The sequence below is a fragment of the Trichosurus vulpecula genome, chromosome 5 (genome assembly GCF_011100635.1).
Source record: "Trichosurus vulpecula isolate mTriVul1 chromosome 5, mTriVul1.pri, whole genome shotgun sequence".
Classification (NCBI taxonomy): Eukaryota; Metazoa; Chordata; class Mammalia; order Diprotodontia; family Phalangeridae; genus Trichosurus; species Trichosurus vulpecula.
The window spans coordinates 140,313,849-140,332,050 of record NC_050577.1 but is presented as its reverse complement, the minus strand read 5'-3'; the positions used below and the strand labels follow the sequence as shown (position 1 = coordinate 140,332,050).

The 18,202-nt window shown below is 38.2% G+C and overlaps 1 protein-coding gene across 2 annotated transcripts in view; it reads right to left on the bottom strand.

The window, feature by feature from the left end:
* DOCK4 (dedicator of cytokinesis 4) overlaps positions 1 to 18,202 on the bottom strand; it is a 541,696-nt gene that overhangs the window by 192,166 nt on the left and 331,328 nt on the right. For both annotated transcript variants that reach the window (XM_036758430.1, XM_036758431.1), the window contains exon 13: positions 13,713 to 13,838. In XM_036758430.1, the coding sequence (XP_036614325.1) occupies positions 13,713 to 13,838 (126 nt within the window). The remainder of the gene's footprint in view (positions 1 to 13,712; positions 13,839 to 18,202) is intronic.

Sequence of the window (18,202 nt, the reverse complement as noted above, 5' to 3'; positions counted from 1 at the left end):
TTACCCCCCTCCGCATTCTCTGTGTTCCAGTGATACTGGGTTCTTTAAAATTTCTCACACACAACACTCCATCACCAATCCATGCATTCTCTGACTGTTTTGCATGTCTGGAACCCTTTTCATCCTTGTCTCTACCTTCTAGCTTCCCCAGCTTCCTCCAAGTCTCAGATACCAACTTTTGCAAGAAGCCTTTTTCTGTCCTCCTAAATCTTACTACCTTCTCTCTGAGATGACCCCCAATATTTTTTTGGACATAGTTGTTTGCATCTTACCTCCTTCATTGGACTATGAGCTTAAAGCAGGAGCTGTTTTGCCTTTCTTTGTGTCCCCAATTCTTAGCACAGTGCCTGTCACTTAGTCATTTAATTAATACTACCTGACTTGACTTGATCAGTCATGAAGTATTTATTAAACACCTACTATGTGCCAGGTACTCTATCTGCAAAGCACTAGGATCCTAAAGCCAATTTTAGTTCCTGCCCTCAAGAAGCTTTCCTTCTATCATTATGGCAACACAACATATGTACATATAAGTGTATATGTAATTTGTCCAAAACGAATACAAGGTGATCGATTATGAGAGGGAAGGCACGAGAAGCTGATGGGACCAGGGGAGGCTTAGTTTAGGAAGGGGCATTTGAGTCTTCCAGGAAACCAGATATCATCAGTGGCTTGTTTCTTTGATGCTCCAGATATAAAAGTTCCATACTATGTGGAAGAGGTAGAAGAAGTTATAGTGGAATTCCTACTTCCCTTAGAAAATTACTTTCTGTCCTAGAGCCCAATGGTTGTTGTGCTGAATGTGCAGATGGAAGGGAGTTGTCTTTTTGTCTAAATTGTTATCTTTTAAGCATAAGAAACCGACTCCTTCTTATTCTTCACTCTTAGTAAATGCATTTTTATAGTTTTTATGGTCCATGAGTATCTCACTTCATTCTACTCCAGAGCATGAACCAGTGGATTTGCCTAAGTTAGACCTGGCCTACACTAACAACTTATAAAGAGGTCTATTGTGGCATATCGGGGGGCTATCCTCTGCACTAGTGAAAGAAGTAGTTATACCAATGAAATAACAGATTGCTGAAGTGTTGAGGTACTGAAATGCCAAACTATTCCTTGGGAATACAACTATCTCAGGCACCACCCAAACACGTACACACATTTAGTTGTTCCAAAACCACACTGGAAGACGTTCCCTTGAAACTCAGGAGAGTGAGAAGTATTCGTTGAACCACTACTTTCCTTCCTTACCACTGGCTGGCCAGAGATTGACTGCTGTGGCTTTAGCAGGAAAACAAGGAGATGAAGAAATATTAATGGTACCCCACCTAGCCACAATTAGACCATGCAGCATATAATGGCCTGGGTTTGGAGTCAGGAGAATTTAAGCTCAAACATGGCTTCATTTAATAGCTACGTGACCCTATGTGACTCTTTCAGCCTCAGTTTCCTCAAGTGAATAATGAGAATTATAATAATACCACCTAATTCCAGGACTGTTGTGAGGATCCAGTGAGCTATAAAGCACTTAGCGCAATGCCTGGTACACATTGGGAGCTAGATAAATGCATCTTTCCTAGTCTTTCTTCCTTTCCTCTTATTCCAAGCTTGCTATGGATGCTCTTGCCCTGGTTGGGAAGGACTGTTGGAAGCCAGAGATGCATGACCAGTGCTACTGAGTCTCCTACTGCCTCTGAGCTTTGGAAGAAATCTTCCTAAAGACATGTTATAAATCTGTGATTTGAGTCCTAACCCAACCCTTGATGCACCTGAACTCAATGCATTACAAGTTCCAACGAACTAACTTACAAAAGGAATTTTTAGAATACAATTTTTCATACATCACTGCCTGTGAAGCAATAAAAATGAGTATCATAGACAGGGCAATGGAAAAGCTCATGGAGGTTGTGAGCAGACCGCAATACATAAGCCATAAATTACTTGTATGTTGGGTGGATTTATGAGGTAACCTGGACAAAAACTGGCAGGCATAGTTGGCCATCTACATCACTGTAAGACCCTTCTCAACAGATGTGGTTACAAATTCATTTTCATGAATTACTCATTTAAGTAACTTTTTAAACATCAATAGCTGATTTCCTACGTGTGTGTGATAGTGCTTTACCATTAGGCTAGCCCTTTTGCTTCAATCCTTTGACGGATTTGTGACTCAGTCAATGTGATGAGATATTCCCTCTGTGGATGGTGCCGACTAAAACCAATCCAAGTCCTATGACCCTGAGCCATACTTGTCTGTGTCCTCCCATAAATAATCCAGGGAGGACATATCCAATGTGTAGAAAGCATGACCTTAGGGGGCTGTAACATTCGTTGGGCACCAGGGCTTTGTCTGCTCTGCCTTACTCTTGCTCACATCCTTCACTGATGATAAAAGTGTCATCACGATGACACTGATGATAAAAATATTATCTTTCAAGCGACTTCTTTCATCAACCTCAATTCAAGGTTTGAATTCAATGAGCAATGTTTAATGAGTGCCTACTATGTGCAGTGCAGCCTAGAATAGATTCAAAGTTTAAAGAAAACTTCACCCATATCATCCCCTGTTAAGGAGCCTGAATATATAGCCTTCCTTATCAATGGCATAATTATATTTGATACCAAATTACCTTTCTGGCCATTTGGAATGGGGGAAAGGAGCACTACTTGGCCAGTGCAACAGGTCTCAGGAAAAGGGGCAGCACAAAGTGACCAGATTGAAAGGGGATCCCTCTGATTCCCTTATTAGAAGCTGTTTTGTCCCTCATCCTGTGAAAAGGTACCCCTCCAAGGACATTCCTATCACTGATGACTGAGTGAAAAAACACTTATTAAGTGCTTACTGTATATGAAGCTCTTAGCTAAGCATGGAAGATACAAAGAGAATAAGAACTTGCAATGTAGGAGGTATGACGTTGCCTCCAACCCTCAAGGTGAGGAGCTCCAGAACAAGCACAGATTTAGCAAGAAGGAGTCTAAGAAGGAAGACTCCAGCACAGAACATATCATTAGATGTGTTTTTTCTTTGTCATTAAAGAGGGTTCAACCTAGAATGAGGTGAGGTTTGAGATAAGTGACACAAAGACAAAACAGAGGGAGGACTGAACCTATGACTTCAATGATATGAGGGATCTGCTACCAATACAGGGAGGCATGTTCTCACAAGACTACGTTTGCTTAAAATAAAAACAATAACAAGAATAGCGCTTATGTAGCACTTTAAGATTTACAAAGGCCTTCAGAAATATTATCTCATTTAAACTGAGGTCTTCCCGGCTCTTGGTCATGCCACCTAGCTGCCTCCTAATAATAGATGTACAAAGCACTTTACAAACATTATGTCATTTTGTCCTCACAAAACCCATAGGAGGTGGTACTATTATTATTGCCAACTTTGCAATGAGGAAACTGAGGTAGACAAAAATTAGGTGGCTGACTTAAAAAGAAGTTATTTGCTTAGGTCACATGTGGCCTCGAGGCCACAGGTTTACCATCCCTGGTCCAGGATCTCATAGCTATTAAGCAACTCGAGGACATAATTGAACTAAAATCTACCTGACTCCGGCTCCAGTGCTCCATCTGCTGCACCTTTGGGCACCAGTGCCTACAGTAACAGTTCTCCAAGTGTGGTCCTCAGATTGCCAGGGATCCCAGAGCCCTCTATGGGGGTTCCACAAGATCAAAACTATTTTCATGACAATACTAAGATAATATTTGTATATTAAAATACTCCTCTTTTTGTCCAATTACATATCTGTATGAGGCCAGACTTTCTTCATATTTGACAACCAAAACAGCATATTGCAACAGATTAAATGCAGAAACAGATATTAGTATCCAGCTGTCTTCTATTAAGCCAGACGCTGGATTTATAAAATATGTAAAAATACCACTCTTTTCACTTATTTTTGGTTTGGAAAAAGGTGATGATTTTTCATTAAAAATGATATTTAAACTAATACAAAATGGGTTTATTGTTATTTTTAATGAATTAGTATATATTTTAGTTCATCCATCGATTTAAATTTCTAATATGGTAAACATTAATAGATATAAATCACATGAACAAAAGCTTTTTGCAGTCTTCAATAATTTTTAAGGGTATAAAGGGGTTCTGAGACCAAAAGTTTGAGAAGCCATGGGCAATGGCACTAAGAGGTTAAGCGATTTGTCCATGGTGACAGGGCTAGTGCTTGTCAGAAAATCTGAATCCAGCTCTTCCTGCCTCTAAGGCCAGGTCTCATTCCATCATGCCTCCCTCCTCACCTCTTGAAAGACAAAGAAATCAATAACATATATTTTTAAAAATGCTTTAATGCACTAAAAAGAAACACATTTGTCTAAACTAAAATAAACTGTTTCCAAATAGAGGGAAAAAAGCATAAGAAAGTGACATATCCTAAGTACCCCAGAAGGAGCAGACAGGACAACACATGGGTTTTATGAGGACTTTTTCTGGAAGGCCCTCACTTTTCTTGGAAGGCAGAGAAGCTCTGCTCTTTTATCTTCTTTGGAGATGGCCTGCTTGGCAGCTTAGTGATGAGTAGTCTGCTCCTCACTTGTATTTTTCTCACTACTTTCTTGGAAGAAGTGCAAATTTCAGTCCAGCTCCAGCTCCCTTTTACTCTCTCTGCTGTTAAGTGGTTAGTATACTTGGCATTATTACAAGGTAAATCCACTTGGGCCTGGAAGAGGGAATCCACTTTCATCTTATTTACAGAATTCTCATGTCTTACATCTTTACGTTCACTGTTAAAAATTATATTGTCAATTCAGATACTATTTTGGAGGATTTTAAAATTTATTCTCAGTTAAGAATTTTCCATAAAGTCCACATACTTCCTAGTCTCAATTAAATTTTCTCCCTTCCCTAGCTCCCTCCCTACTTACACCATATCCTCTTTCCTTCCCCTTCTAAGTTGGGATTCCACCCATCAAGCAAGCTTTGCATTTGGGACATAGTAAGTACATCTGCAGCAAATGCTTGTTGATTGATTATCCAGAACTGAAAATACCTGAGATAAAGAGAGAATTCGTCAATATTAGCTTCTGATGGAAAGAAGTGAGCTCTCTTTGTCACCAAGTTCAATAGAAGAACATTAAGGCAATGTCCTACTGAGAGTATGTTCGTTCTATTGTATGCAACAAATCATTGATTATAGAATCATACAACTTAGGGTCAAATGGGACCCTTAAAACCTATTTAGTACAATCTCCTGAGTTAACAGATGAAGAAACTGAGGATGAAAGATATGAAATGACTTCGCAGACCCAGAAATTTTCAGTAGTAGAGACAAGATTTGAACCAAAGTCTTCCAAACACACTCATGAGATGCAGAATATGGATAGAGTACAAAACAAACAGCGAGTGCTTCAGAAAAGTGTAAAACAAAGTGTTATGTGAGACGGGGTGGGGAACGGGGAAGGGATGATAGGCTGTTACCGAAAGCGGAAATAAGGGAAAGATTCATAAAAGAAAGATACCACTTTGATTGGGTTTTAAAAGATAGGCAAGACTCTTAACAGGTAAAGAAGAATTAGGAAGGGTTGTTCAGGCTTAAGGAACCATGGGAGCAAAAGCAAACAATCTGTGAGTTGAAAAGGACATCAACAGACATCTAGTCCAATTTATATGTGAAATTAAACCCCACTATAATATCCCAAACAATTATCACAAAGTAAGGAAACCACAGGGCTATTTGGGGCCATAGAGTAGTCCAGTTAGCTATGGTGCACAGTGCATGGGAATTATTGTTGTTCATTTTTCATTCTCAAAGAGAACCAATGACATCAGGAGGGTCTTGTCTTGACCTGCAAGTGAATTGGATTTAAGTGAGTGTGACGGCAACCACAATGGCATACCCAGGTGCAGGTTCTTAGATCTGCTTTACTAAGGAAAGCAACTTAAAAGGGGTCAATGATCTTCTTTAATCACATAGAAAAAATACAAAGAGAAATAAAGACCAACAGACAAGGCTCTACTGTCTGAATCAAAGCTTTACATCCACCACTGAATCGAGAGAGCCTTTATGTCGGAGGAATCGGGAGGTTCTGAACATATGGCCACTCAGAGTCTGACCAGGGAATCACAACATCTTTCTCATAAGTGAGCCCCCAAAGCAAAAGCTCACCTCTCATAAAACATACTCTTTCCAGCTAAGAGCTGAAAGATGCCAGAAGGCATCACAACTGGACTCATTGCCTAATTAGCTTATTAACAAAAGGTGTGTAAGATTTACTATAAGCCATCGAAGCTTCCCTTAACGGGCTCCACATGAGGCCTATTAATGGGGGAGGGGGAGGTAAGATCTTATACCCCCCCCATTAACATTACAGTGGGGCAGAGCTATATGAAGTCATCAGCTTCACTCTCTTCTCTAGTTACCTGAGTCTAGTAGCAGTAATTCAAGGTGACTGGCAATGGCCAAGATGCAGTAGGAGACCTTGGCTTTTTAAAGCTAACGTCTTTCTCAGGTCTCAGTTTGTCTGAGGCAATGCCCAAGCACACAGAGGTAAAAAAAGGAGGATAAACATGGAAAGGTGGCAAGCTTTCAGAATTGCTGAGGGCCTTGAATACCAGATAAAGGAATTCAAACTTCACTCAGTCCTCAATGGGAAATCACTGAAGATTTCTGGTCATAGGAGTTACATGACTAGATTCATATATAAAGATTATTCTGTCAGTTTTATTAAGATAGGATTTGAAAAAGGGAAGAGGCAATGCAGTTGGGAAGACCTGTTAGAAAACTTCAAACCTTTAAAAAAGAAATCAAAATATGATTTCTTTCAAAGGAAAACATCAGTGATGAGATCATGCTCCTGGTATTATCCTCCATATGCTTCTTCCTAGGAGTTTCACAGCTTGTTATTTGCCACTACTGCAAAGTACCATATTTTTGCCAAAACATTCAGGAGTACAGAGTTGAAACAAGTGCCAATTAAAATCAACATATGAGATTGGTGCTGAAGAGAATGAATAAGCCCAAATAGCAATAAGAAACCTAACCAGGTAATTAGGAGAAGAAACAGAATAATCTTAGTACATAATGGAAAGGCAGCCTTAGTGGGAAAAGAATTTTCCTGACATTTTTACATTCCAAATACTTCAATGTAGCAATTTTGATGTAAGCAGGTGAATTTTGCTTTTCCCTTTAAAGAAAGATGGGACATTTTATGTAGCCTTTACTCTCCTAACATTATGGCTTCTTAAAGCCTAAGGTAATCTCCTCCCCTCCACTCCCACCATCCAGGTCTTAACTCCTCTACCAATACCAACAATCTGGACCCTCCAACTTTTTAACCTTTCTAAAACATAACTGCCTTCCATTATGTTCTCTCAGGGCTTTTCACTCAACTAGTGACTTCTTTTAGAAAACCAAACCCGATTAACATAAAATAAGGTCATAGGATCATAGATTTAAAGCTGGGAGGGAACTCAGAGGTCATAGTGTACAGTGCCCTGAATTTACTGACAAGAACACTAAGATTCTGAGTGGACATGTAAGTTGCCCAAAGTCACACAAGTAGAAAAGCAGCAGACCGAAAATTCAAATGCAAGTCTTCTGACTGCAAATCTGACATCTTTTCAAGAGTAGCACCTGTCCCAGGGAAATGTACACTTTAACAATTTCCTAGATATCTGATGTGTGAGTTAGTAAACAGTAGTGTGAAATCCTGACTCTTTCCTTTTTATTTCTTAATTTATTTTGGAGAAGGAGGGGATAGGATGAAGACTGTATTTTATGAAAATATGTATACGTCTCAATCTGTACCCTAAATCTATCAGTTCCCTACCAGAAGGAGGCAGGCAGCATGCTTTACCTTATCACCATTCCTTTGGAATTATGGCTAGTCACTGCACTGATCATGGTTCTTACATCTTTCAAAGTTGCTTGTATTTGTAATGTTCTTACTACATAAATTATTCTCCTGGTTCTGTTCACTTTCCATCAGTTTACATTCTTCCTAGGTTTCTCTGAAACTACTTACATAAACTTGTTCAGCCAGTCCCCAACTGACGAACACTTCCTTAGTTTCTGTTATTTTACTCTACAAAAACAGATACGAAAAATAATGTTGTACACATGAGTCCTTTACTCCTTTTTTTATATTCTGGGGTATAGGCTTCATGGTAATATAACTAGGTCAAAGGATATAGGCAGGTTAGTGTCATTGGGAGCAGAGTTCAAAGTTGCTCTCTAGAATGGCTGAACCAATTTATGTTGGTTCACCAACACTGAATATACTTTATAAGCCTGTCTCCTCTCAATCCCTGCAACATTTGTCATTAACCTTGGGGGGTTTTTTTTTTGGTCAACTTTGCCAATCTGATGGGTATAAGATGGAGCCTAGCAACTGTTTTAGTCTGCATTATCTCTAATTACTTGTGATTTGGAGTGGGTTTTTTTTTTGTTTGTTTTTACTATGGCTGTGGATACATTGGATTTCTTCCTTTGCAAATTAGCTATTTGTATCTTTCAACCTTTTGTTAACTGGGAAATGACTCCTTATAAATTTGAAGACATTTCTTATATAGGTAGGAAACAAGGCCTTTACTGGACTAACATCCTATGTACCATGCAGTCTTGGGTGACTGGGGGATTTTTAGGGTATCATCATGCCCTTTAAATCAACCCACTATGCAAATCATTGGGCCCCATTTTCTTCAAGCATAAAGCCATGAGGATGGACCAGATAATGTTTAAGGGTTCCTTTCAACACCAAATTTCTGAGACCTTAGTATGATCTTTGAAATTATTCACTGAGTTCTGAGCGGCAGAAGCCATTTGAAACAAACCGTTAAGCTGTGTTTAGGGCAACACAGACTCAACTACGAGCATTCATTCAGAGACGTGTGGTCAGAAAAGCTTGACAGGAAGGAAGCAAGACCTTTTACATGGTGTGATTTTTTTTTCCTGAGGGGCACCCAATAAATTACCACATCCTCCATTGTGTGTTAACACAACTGCCACAAAGTGTACTAAAAAAAACTTCATTAATTTACATTGTACATTTTACTCTGTTAAATATTCCTGTAAATATTAATCAAGTTGGTACTTTAAAGAGCTTATCACCCAACACCTGAGCTGGCAGCAATCTGAGACAAGAATATATAAGGACAAGATATAAGCTAAAGTAAGCCTTCTTAACCGGGTGTCCATGGACAGATTTTAGGGAATCCTTGAATTTAAACTCGAAAAAAAAAACTCCTTTCACATTTTTACTAACTTCTAACTGAAATTTAAGATTTCTTTCAACTATTAAAAAACCATTATTCCAAGATGGGGTCCAGAGGCTTTACCCAACTGCCAAAAAAGGTTGAGAATCTCTGTGTTAAAGTCTAGGACTAGGGAATCATAAGGAAAGCAAGAAACTCTGACAGAGAAAGGCCAAAAAGGCTAAAGAAAAACCTCCCACAGCTCAGTTTTATGTAGTCCAACACTTCACACAAACATGTGCTTTTCTTGTTTTGTACTTTATATGTTTGCCCTTTATTACTGAGACAGTGAGGCACTGTGACCTTTGATGCCAGAAAGACTTGTGTTCAAATATTGCCTTTGACACATATTGTCTATGTGACCCTGGGCAAGTCACTTAATCTCTGGGTGCCCCCAAAAACTCTAAATTGCCAAAAAAAAAAAAAGATGTTGATGTGTATTAGTAGAGGGAGTTTCTCAATACGAACTTTCCACAACAATAAAGTCCAATTTTTTTTTTAAAAAGTATCATTATAGTCTTTTAATATATTCCAATTCAAATGGCAACCATGTGGCACTACCACCCATTAACATACAGCTTAGATCAATGTTACTTGAACTGTCAGGCAGTGGTGATATAGTCTAAGTTAGAAAAGAGTACATTTGTTCCCTTACAAATACATTCTGGAAAATAAATGTCTGATGAGACAGCTACCGTGAGACTAGTACTAAACCAGACTGTTCCATCAAGACACACAAATGTAGTTACTATGCAGACAATCCAAGGAAATGAGGCTGGTTCTTCTTGCCATCTAGTATCTCTATTGATTCAAATAAGATTAAGGAAAGAATGATTTATTTTCCGTTGACTTTTCTATTTAAAAAAAAAACTCTGGCCTTACATTATATTCTGAGATCACATGAAAGAGTTCAGTGTCTGTCTGTTTCTTGTCCAACTTTGGAGCAAGAAGAATTCCATTCTATAGGAAAACCTTGTTCCTGTTCTTAAACCTACCAAGTGGGGAACCACGTACTCACCTGACCCTATGCCTATCAGAATGCTAATGGTACAAACTGAAAATGAAGGACAATTACAATTCAAAAGACTAGGAGATTGAAAAAAAAAAAACTTAAGGCTTACATATTCTGTGTCAGGCTTTTGGTATAAGTGGAATTCACTATTCAAGGTGTCAGCTACAATTCTTTTATGAACACTGATGAGAGTTAACTAACCTAGGTTGAAAGTAGGATTTATAACAAAAGAAAACATTCTTACTCTTGGATTTTCCCCATCTGAAAAATTCTAGTCAGTTTTCTAATTTATTCCAGCTGTTAAAACACACATAAACACAAAACCACAACTCTCTTTTTCTGGGAGAGTAAGTGGCTGAAGGGGAAAACGAGAAAAGAACACAAAGGAGGGGGCTTTCAGGAAAAAATCTCTCATTTGCTGCCTATGGACTTGCAGTCATTTCATTTCCTAAACTGTTCTTTTCCGTAGTGAATCCTCCTCATTATTATGGGAGGGGAAGAAAAAAGATGAGAAGACTGATGGTAGCTCTAGAGAAATTTCATTTCCATCATTAAAGCCAGACAAGAGTTGCATGAGAATAGCACAGCCCAGACAATTACTGAGCTGATGAAGTGACATGCTGAAAAATTCTCTCTCTCTATTTTTTCCAACTCTCAAAATGAGTCTGACCAGAGAGAGACTGAGCTGTGGAATTTTAGCAACAGCTGGTTACATACCACTCTAGAATGTTTTTCATATTAGCCAAACACATCAGTTTGTTTCTCAATGGGAAGATTTTTGTTGTTTTTATGGAGGAAATACCCATTATTTTTAGCAACTGAAGGAAACAATGAACAGTTGCAAGAGTCACTGAAGCCAGAAGTACACAGTATTGTAAACAATGATTTCCAATAATAGTAGGACTGTGTAAATTCAGCTAAACTGTATTTTTCCAAAGAGGTTACCCTCTCTGGAAACATTTTTGCAGCCTTTAAGCTTTCATTCTTGCAAGACCACTAATTGTTAGATCAAAACAGATTATTACAGACAATGCTAGTCGGCTTTTATGTCATTTCTACTTCTTGCTCCATCATCCTATCACAATTTCAAATACAACAGCACACACAGCTGCACCTATTCTTTTTCCATAGAGAGAATTTCAATAGTAGCTTTCAGATGCTTGTTTTGAAAATACTGTCAATTGATTAAGATTTTACCCTTCATCTCATTTTTACTCTTTCTCTTCAGGAAAAGAAAGTCACCTACTAAATTATCTGCAAACTCCCGTAGTTCTCTTCTGAATCCTTGCTCTTGACATAGAGACCAATGCTGGGGGATCTGTGTTTCTCAAGAGGGCCACGGGCCCACACATGCCTAAAATGTTTGAAGTCCACCAGCAGTACATTGGACCCAGCTGTAATGGCTTGTTAAATTTTCAGTGTGAGCATTTACACCTCTGAAATTGGATCAGAGCTTGATTTATTGTTCTGTTAATGTTCTAGAATTAGGAAAGTGTTAATAATGCAGATTAAACTTAACTGTGTGTACTGAATACATTCTACCCCACCACATTCCCAGGTGGTTGTTAAATTATTTCTCAGTACACCCCTGAAGTCCACATACAAATAAAAAGCCATTTTATATTTTTTTCAAAGAGAAATATTTCAAGTTGAACAGAAAAATCTAAAATACTCCATTCTTTGTGCCTTTAAATTAAGATATGCATAAAAACATTTCATGTCTTTAAGATTATATGTGAAATTGCATATAATTCATAATCTATTACCCTGCTTCTCCACGGGAGTGGAACATCCATTAATTAAATTCCTATTATTTTCAGTTTCTATTATGAGCTTTACAAATATCTCATTTAATCCTCACAGCAACCCAGGGAGGGAGGTAATGTTATTTACCCCATATAACAGTTGAGGAAACTGAGGCATACAGCAGTTAAATGACTTGTCCAGAGTCACACAGCTAGCAAGTATCTGAGGCTAGCTGCCAAATATATATCATATAAAATGACTACAAGAAGTCATCACTAAGATGCACTCTATGCGCTGCATCACCCACCCACCTCAGTAAAGTCCATAGCACTTTGGCAAACCTTAAAATGCTTTATAATTGTTAGTTGTTAAATATATTTAAATTCTCTATTAAAGTTAATCAAAAGGATAAAGCAAGGGTTCTTAACCTGGATTCAGTGATTTTTTTTAAATGATTTTGAAAACTGTAAATAATTGTAATCCTATGTGTTCCATTTTATTCTTTTAAAAATATTATTCTGAGAAGGGGTCCATGACATATGCCAAAAAAGTTAAGAACTCCTGGAAGTGGGAAAAGGGAAGGAAAAAAGAGAGAAAGGGAGGGGGGGAGGCGGAGAAGGAGGAGAAGGAATGAGCAACAGAGACAGATACAGAGGGAGATTAAAAGAGAAGAAGGGGAAATATGGAGATGTTCTTTAGGTTCTAAAGTGAGGGTGTCAGTTTGAAGTGGATCATCTTCCCACCCTCGGCCACCCTCCAGCCATTCCCTGGAGCAGCCAACATCCAAGTAAAGTTTTCAAGTGACATGACTACATTTTGGAACTTTAATTAGCTGTCCAATATTCTTAGTCCTGAAACTAGGAAACAGGTTCTCAGCTTTTATTTTCAGGTCTCAAAGACTGAAATTTTTTAAAAGGTTTGTTTTCTTATGGAATTCAGAAGGTTTTATAGAGGTACCAAGGAACACTTAAGTCTTAGAAATTTCCCTGGTAACTTTAGAGGTGTCAATTTTCCAGCCAACTCTGAAAATTCCTTTGATATTCAAAAGCTGTCAGACAGTCTTATCTTCCTCATTGAAAAAGATTAGGTTGCTGGTTCCCCCTGAAAATAGCACTCATTTAATTATTTTGTGCCTTCAATTTGCACTACCCCCAGAACTAAATCTAGTCTTTTTTTTCCTGGTTTTTTTTGGGGGTGGGGGGAGCTGTATTTACTTCCTTAATAAGAATAATATGTGGGCACATATTCATGCTCATATGCTGCAGGTGTATGGGTAACACCCCCCCCACACACACACACACATGCTGAAGGCAGTGGGGAAGTCTTATGGGAATAAACTGCTCTTGTCAATTTTTCACCTGAATGACCCACCAGGAGGTAAATTATTCCCAGGGCTGAACCTCTCATTTCTATTTGTCTTTTTATAGATGAAAGTAAACCAAGATCCTGAAATTATTTTTCTTTGTTTTAGACCTAAAGAATCCATACTGAGGCTCTGCTAGTTTTACTTTTGTCATTCAATTCTACAACTTCATTCTACTGCTTTAAATTGCACCAAACATGTACGAAGTGCTTGGGCCACCATGCTGGCACAGAGACCAAAAAAAAAAAAAATTCCAAGAATCACAACCCATTCCCTGCCCTCAAACTAGGGACAATTCTCATATATTTAAACAACAACAACAACAACACACAAACAAAAAGAGTTTACCATTTTTGCTTCTTCCCTTTACCTACCAGGCATAATAATATTGGAAAACCCCAGCTTCCTTGTAATGGACACCCCATGAGTAAATACTGATGAGTACTCTCTTCTTATTTGTTCAATATCTCCATGCAGGAGTTGAAGAGAAACAGCTAATCCTAAAATAAAAGAAAAAGCATAAAAACAAAATCGTAGCATCAGTAGAACATGGAACCATAATGTTACAAAAGGTTAAATTCAAAAGTTTCCTCTTTCAAAATAAAAATTAAAAAGATTTGCATGAAAAACATTTTGATAAAACTCCCAACGTCAAGTTGTCCACAAATTTATTCCTCTATAAGCAAGAAATCAAGATAATGAGAGAATGCCCCAGCAGAAAGCAAAGTATATGACGAACTGAGCCACCATCCTATTTACAAGCTTCATCAAGATGGATAACGTTACTATATTCCCATTTCAATTATCTAGAGACGTCCATCTTGGAACATTTCATTCTAAAAACAGGGGAAAAAATTTTTTTCTAGAAGATTTAGAAGCAATGTCTTATTTAAATATCATAGGGAAAACAGAACCTGGGAAAAAAATTAGGCTTATTTTCACAGCATTATCTTGAAGTATCAATATCTGTGTTCATGATGAAATAAATAGCAATTCTTCAATATTCTATATACAATGGAAATTCACAATTAGCTTCATTGGGCAATGAGTCAATGACACTATAAAACTGACTCCCTGTGAAACTTATTCACATAGATTTAGTAGCTGACACAGTCAAAGGACGTAACTTAAAGGAACTTTTATCAAGATGGCTCTGTAAGTCCAAGAAAGAAAAAAAGCAAAACATGATTCTACTGCATCTGTATGTAGGTGGCAAAAGAGGAAAGACCACTAGACCACTGGTATGGTCTTAATGTAATTAGAATCAGAATATAGTCTGACCTCACCTGAGCCATTTTCTAAGTAACCTTGGGTGAATGACAAACCAAAGTTTTCTTTTCCTAATCTGAAAAATGGAAATTGTTATTCTCAGTTACTTGGCTTGCAAGACTTCTTGAGAATATATATGAATATGTTTTATAAGCTGCAAATGCTTGACAAAATTAAAGTGCTATCACAGATTCCCAGAATGTTAAATCTAACTAGCCAGTGTGAACCCATACCCACTAACCAATAGCTCCACCCCCTGCCACAACATGCCTAAGAAGTGGCAGTGCAATGGTTAAGCTATGTCAGATTGCTTGCCATCTTGGGGAGAGGGCATGGGAGCGAGGAAAAATTTGAAACTCAAAATCTTATAAAAAAAATGGTGAAAACTATCTTTACATGTAATTGGAAAAAATAAGATACTATTTACAAAAAAAAAAGTGGTCATGCAACCTCTACTTTTGAGACCACCAATAAGAGACCCACCACTACACCAGGCAACCTTTCCAGTTCTGTACAACCTCAGTTATTGGCAAGTTTTCTCTGCCATTAACTCCAAATTTGTGACATGGCGACTTCCATCCACTGTTCTTGGCTCCACTACGTTCAAAATGTTCCGCCTTTCTCTGTTTCCTTCTGAGCTTCTGCTAATTCTCTCCTCTCTTTTTCAATAGTAAGTGAGTTCCTTGAGAGTAGTTCCTGATTTTTAAAAATTTTCTTTCTATCTCCATCACTTAGCACAGTCTGGCACTTAGTTGGTGCTTAATAAATGCTTGTTAACTTGTTGACTTCTTTGCATTTTAAAAAAATGCTTCAATGACACTTTTTCTTTTCTCCTTTTTTTGTGACTTTATTGCTAGTTTTGTTGTTGTTTAGTCCTTTTGGTCATGTCCAACTCTTCATGACCTCATTATGGGTTTTCCTGGCAAAGATATTGAGGTAGTTTGCCATTTTCTTCTCCAGCTTATTCTACAAATGAGAAAACTGAAGTAAACAGGGTTAAGTGACTTGCCCAGGGTCACACAGCTAGTAAGAGTCTGAGGCCAGATTTGAACTCAGGAAGATGTCTTCCTGACTCCAGGTCCCACACTCTATCTACTGCATTGCCTATCTACCCTCCTAGTGCTAGTATCTCAAATATAAAAAGAAAAACATCCTTGTAACAAGTAAGTATATTTAAGGGGTAAAAATCCATATATTTGCCTTCTTCTTTTTCTATATCTTGAATCCACCATTTGTCTGTCAGAAGGTCGACAGCATGCTTCCTTCACTGAGCTGTTTTCTGGAGTCTTTGTTGCTCATTGTCTTAATCAGAGTTCTTACGTCTTTCAAAGTTGTTTCTCTTCATAATGTTGTTTATTTTGCAAATTGTTCTGGTTCTACTCACTTTCCACAGCTTCAGTTCAAAGAAGTGGAACACTTTGACTGTCCACCTATTAACTCACCATGAGGCAGTCAATCCTCTCTTCTCCTGTTGGTATCTGTTTTTCCTGTTCTTTTTTTTTTTTTTTTAACAATCCCAAACTTCTCCAGACAACAACAGCCCGTATTTATGAAAGCCAAAATTCTACCAGTGTGACTGTGAGGCATGGAACACAACAGTCTCCAAAAAATGGAAAATAAATGTAACACAGAGAGAACAATGGAGTGGCATATGAAGTCTGTGAACAGGCCATGGAATATAACCGGTATGGGACTTCAAAAAGAACTCTGAAAGAAGGGGTTGATCTGAAACAAATGGGAATACAGATTGGAGTGGAAAGTCATGGAAACAGTAATTCTCAGTTACTTGGCTTGCAGGCTTCTTGGGAACATATACGAATATGTTTTATAAGCTGCAAATGCTTGACAAAGTTAAGGTGCTATCACAGACTCCCGGAATGTTAAAACGAACTAGCCACATTAACCAATACCCATAAACCAATAGCCCCACCCCCTGCCACAACAAGCCTAAGAAGTGGTAGTGCAATGTATAAGCTAAATCAGACTGCTTGCCATCTTGGGGAGGGGGGATGGAAGAGAGGGAGAAAAAATTTGAAACTCAAATGGCCTGGAGTCCGGTAGACATCTTTTCTGAGTTCAAATCTAGCCTCAGACTCTTCCATGGATCTATAATTGTGTCAAAAAGGAGAGAATGGCAATATTTAGTATGGAAGGTTCTGGAAATTCAAATGAAAGCCTCAGGGGAGGTCATCTCACAAGTGTCATTTTCAAATGGTCCAACTTCTTCAAAAGAGCTCAGTGACAGAGAAACAGAGACAGGCGGAATTAGAGAGGCCTACATGCTTGCCTTCGGTGTTCTTGACTCTCCCCCATGCCATCAGACTCACTTTCACAGAATGAAACCACAATACAATATATAACAAAGAAAAAAATGGATTTGCTTAATTAAGGAAATAGGAAAAAAAAACAATCAAAAACCAAGTTACCACTGGATGTTTTGTTACAAAGCGACAAAAGAGGGCCCATAGGCCACTAAATTGTTCATTTGAAATCAAGATGCGCGATCCCTTTAAAAAATGCTTCTAAAATAATATTTTTGAAAAGCATTAGTGCTAAATCAGTATTACCACAATCAACAATTTTGATGAAGAACAAAAAAACCTCATATATTAAGTCCGAGGAACTATTTGATGTTAATGAGGAAAAGTTCCCTTAATTCTCCCACAATTTTTACAATTTCAGCTTTCTCATGAATAATACCTTTATTTCAGAATAGTGATGGTTTATGAAGTTGGCTGTTTTCTTATTCATTCCCTGATCTTGTTTTCCCCTCCTTTAGTGACCACATGTATTCCCACAGCTTAAACTATCACCCCTGTATGGTTAATTCCCAGACCTGTATCCCTAACTCTCTCTAGAGCTCAAGTACCACATTGTCAACTATTTTCTGGACATCTTGAACTAGATATTCTGTCGATGTCTCAAAACTAAAAGCTGAATCTCTCCTCCTTACCACACAAGGCACATAATCCTTTTAATTTCCTTATTTATGTTAATGGTAATTCTTTTAAGCTCAAAATGAGAGAGTTATATGATGATCTTTACTTTCCCTTGAAAAGTTCTTTTGGGTTCTTTAATCTTTCCCTAGGAGAATGGTCTCAACCAATGGTAGCCTGTGGCTCCAGTTCTCTTATTTCTGAGTAAAGGGGAATCTTACATGGATCAGGGCAGTATTCTGATCCACCCGATTAGGAAGATGCTTCTTTCTGGCATCTGAGAGGATTAAGGAGATCTCCTAAATTCCTAAGGCTCGTATTGACATTTGCATATCATTGAAGATAAGTGACTAAACTTTTGCAGTGGGAGATAAATTGTGGTTCCAAACTTCCCTTTTGTTCCCAGCTCAGAGCAAAGTGGGTCCCTTTTTGAAGAATTCCTAACAAGGTAAGCACAGTAGATGGCAGCAGAGCTAAGAGCAGACCTAGCGGGGTGGGGGGGTGGGGGTGGGGGAAGAAGGAGGTGGAGAGGCAAGGAGCCAATGCACTTAATAAGGGCAAAGAGAGGAAGAGGCAAATCCTTTCAACAATGTGACTCTCGCTAAAGATTGGGATATAATGTACTACCTATAGAAGGGAAGAATTTCTGAACAATGTAA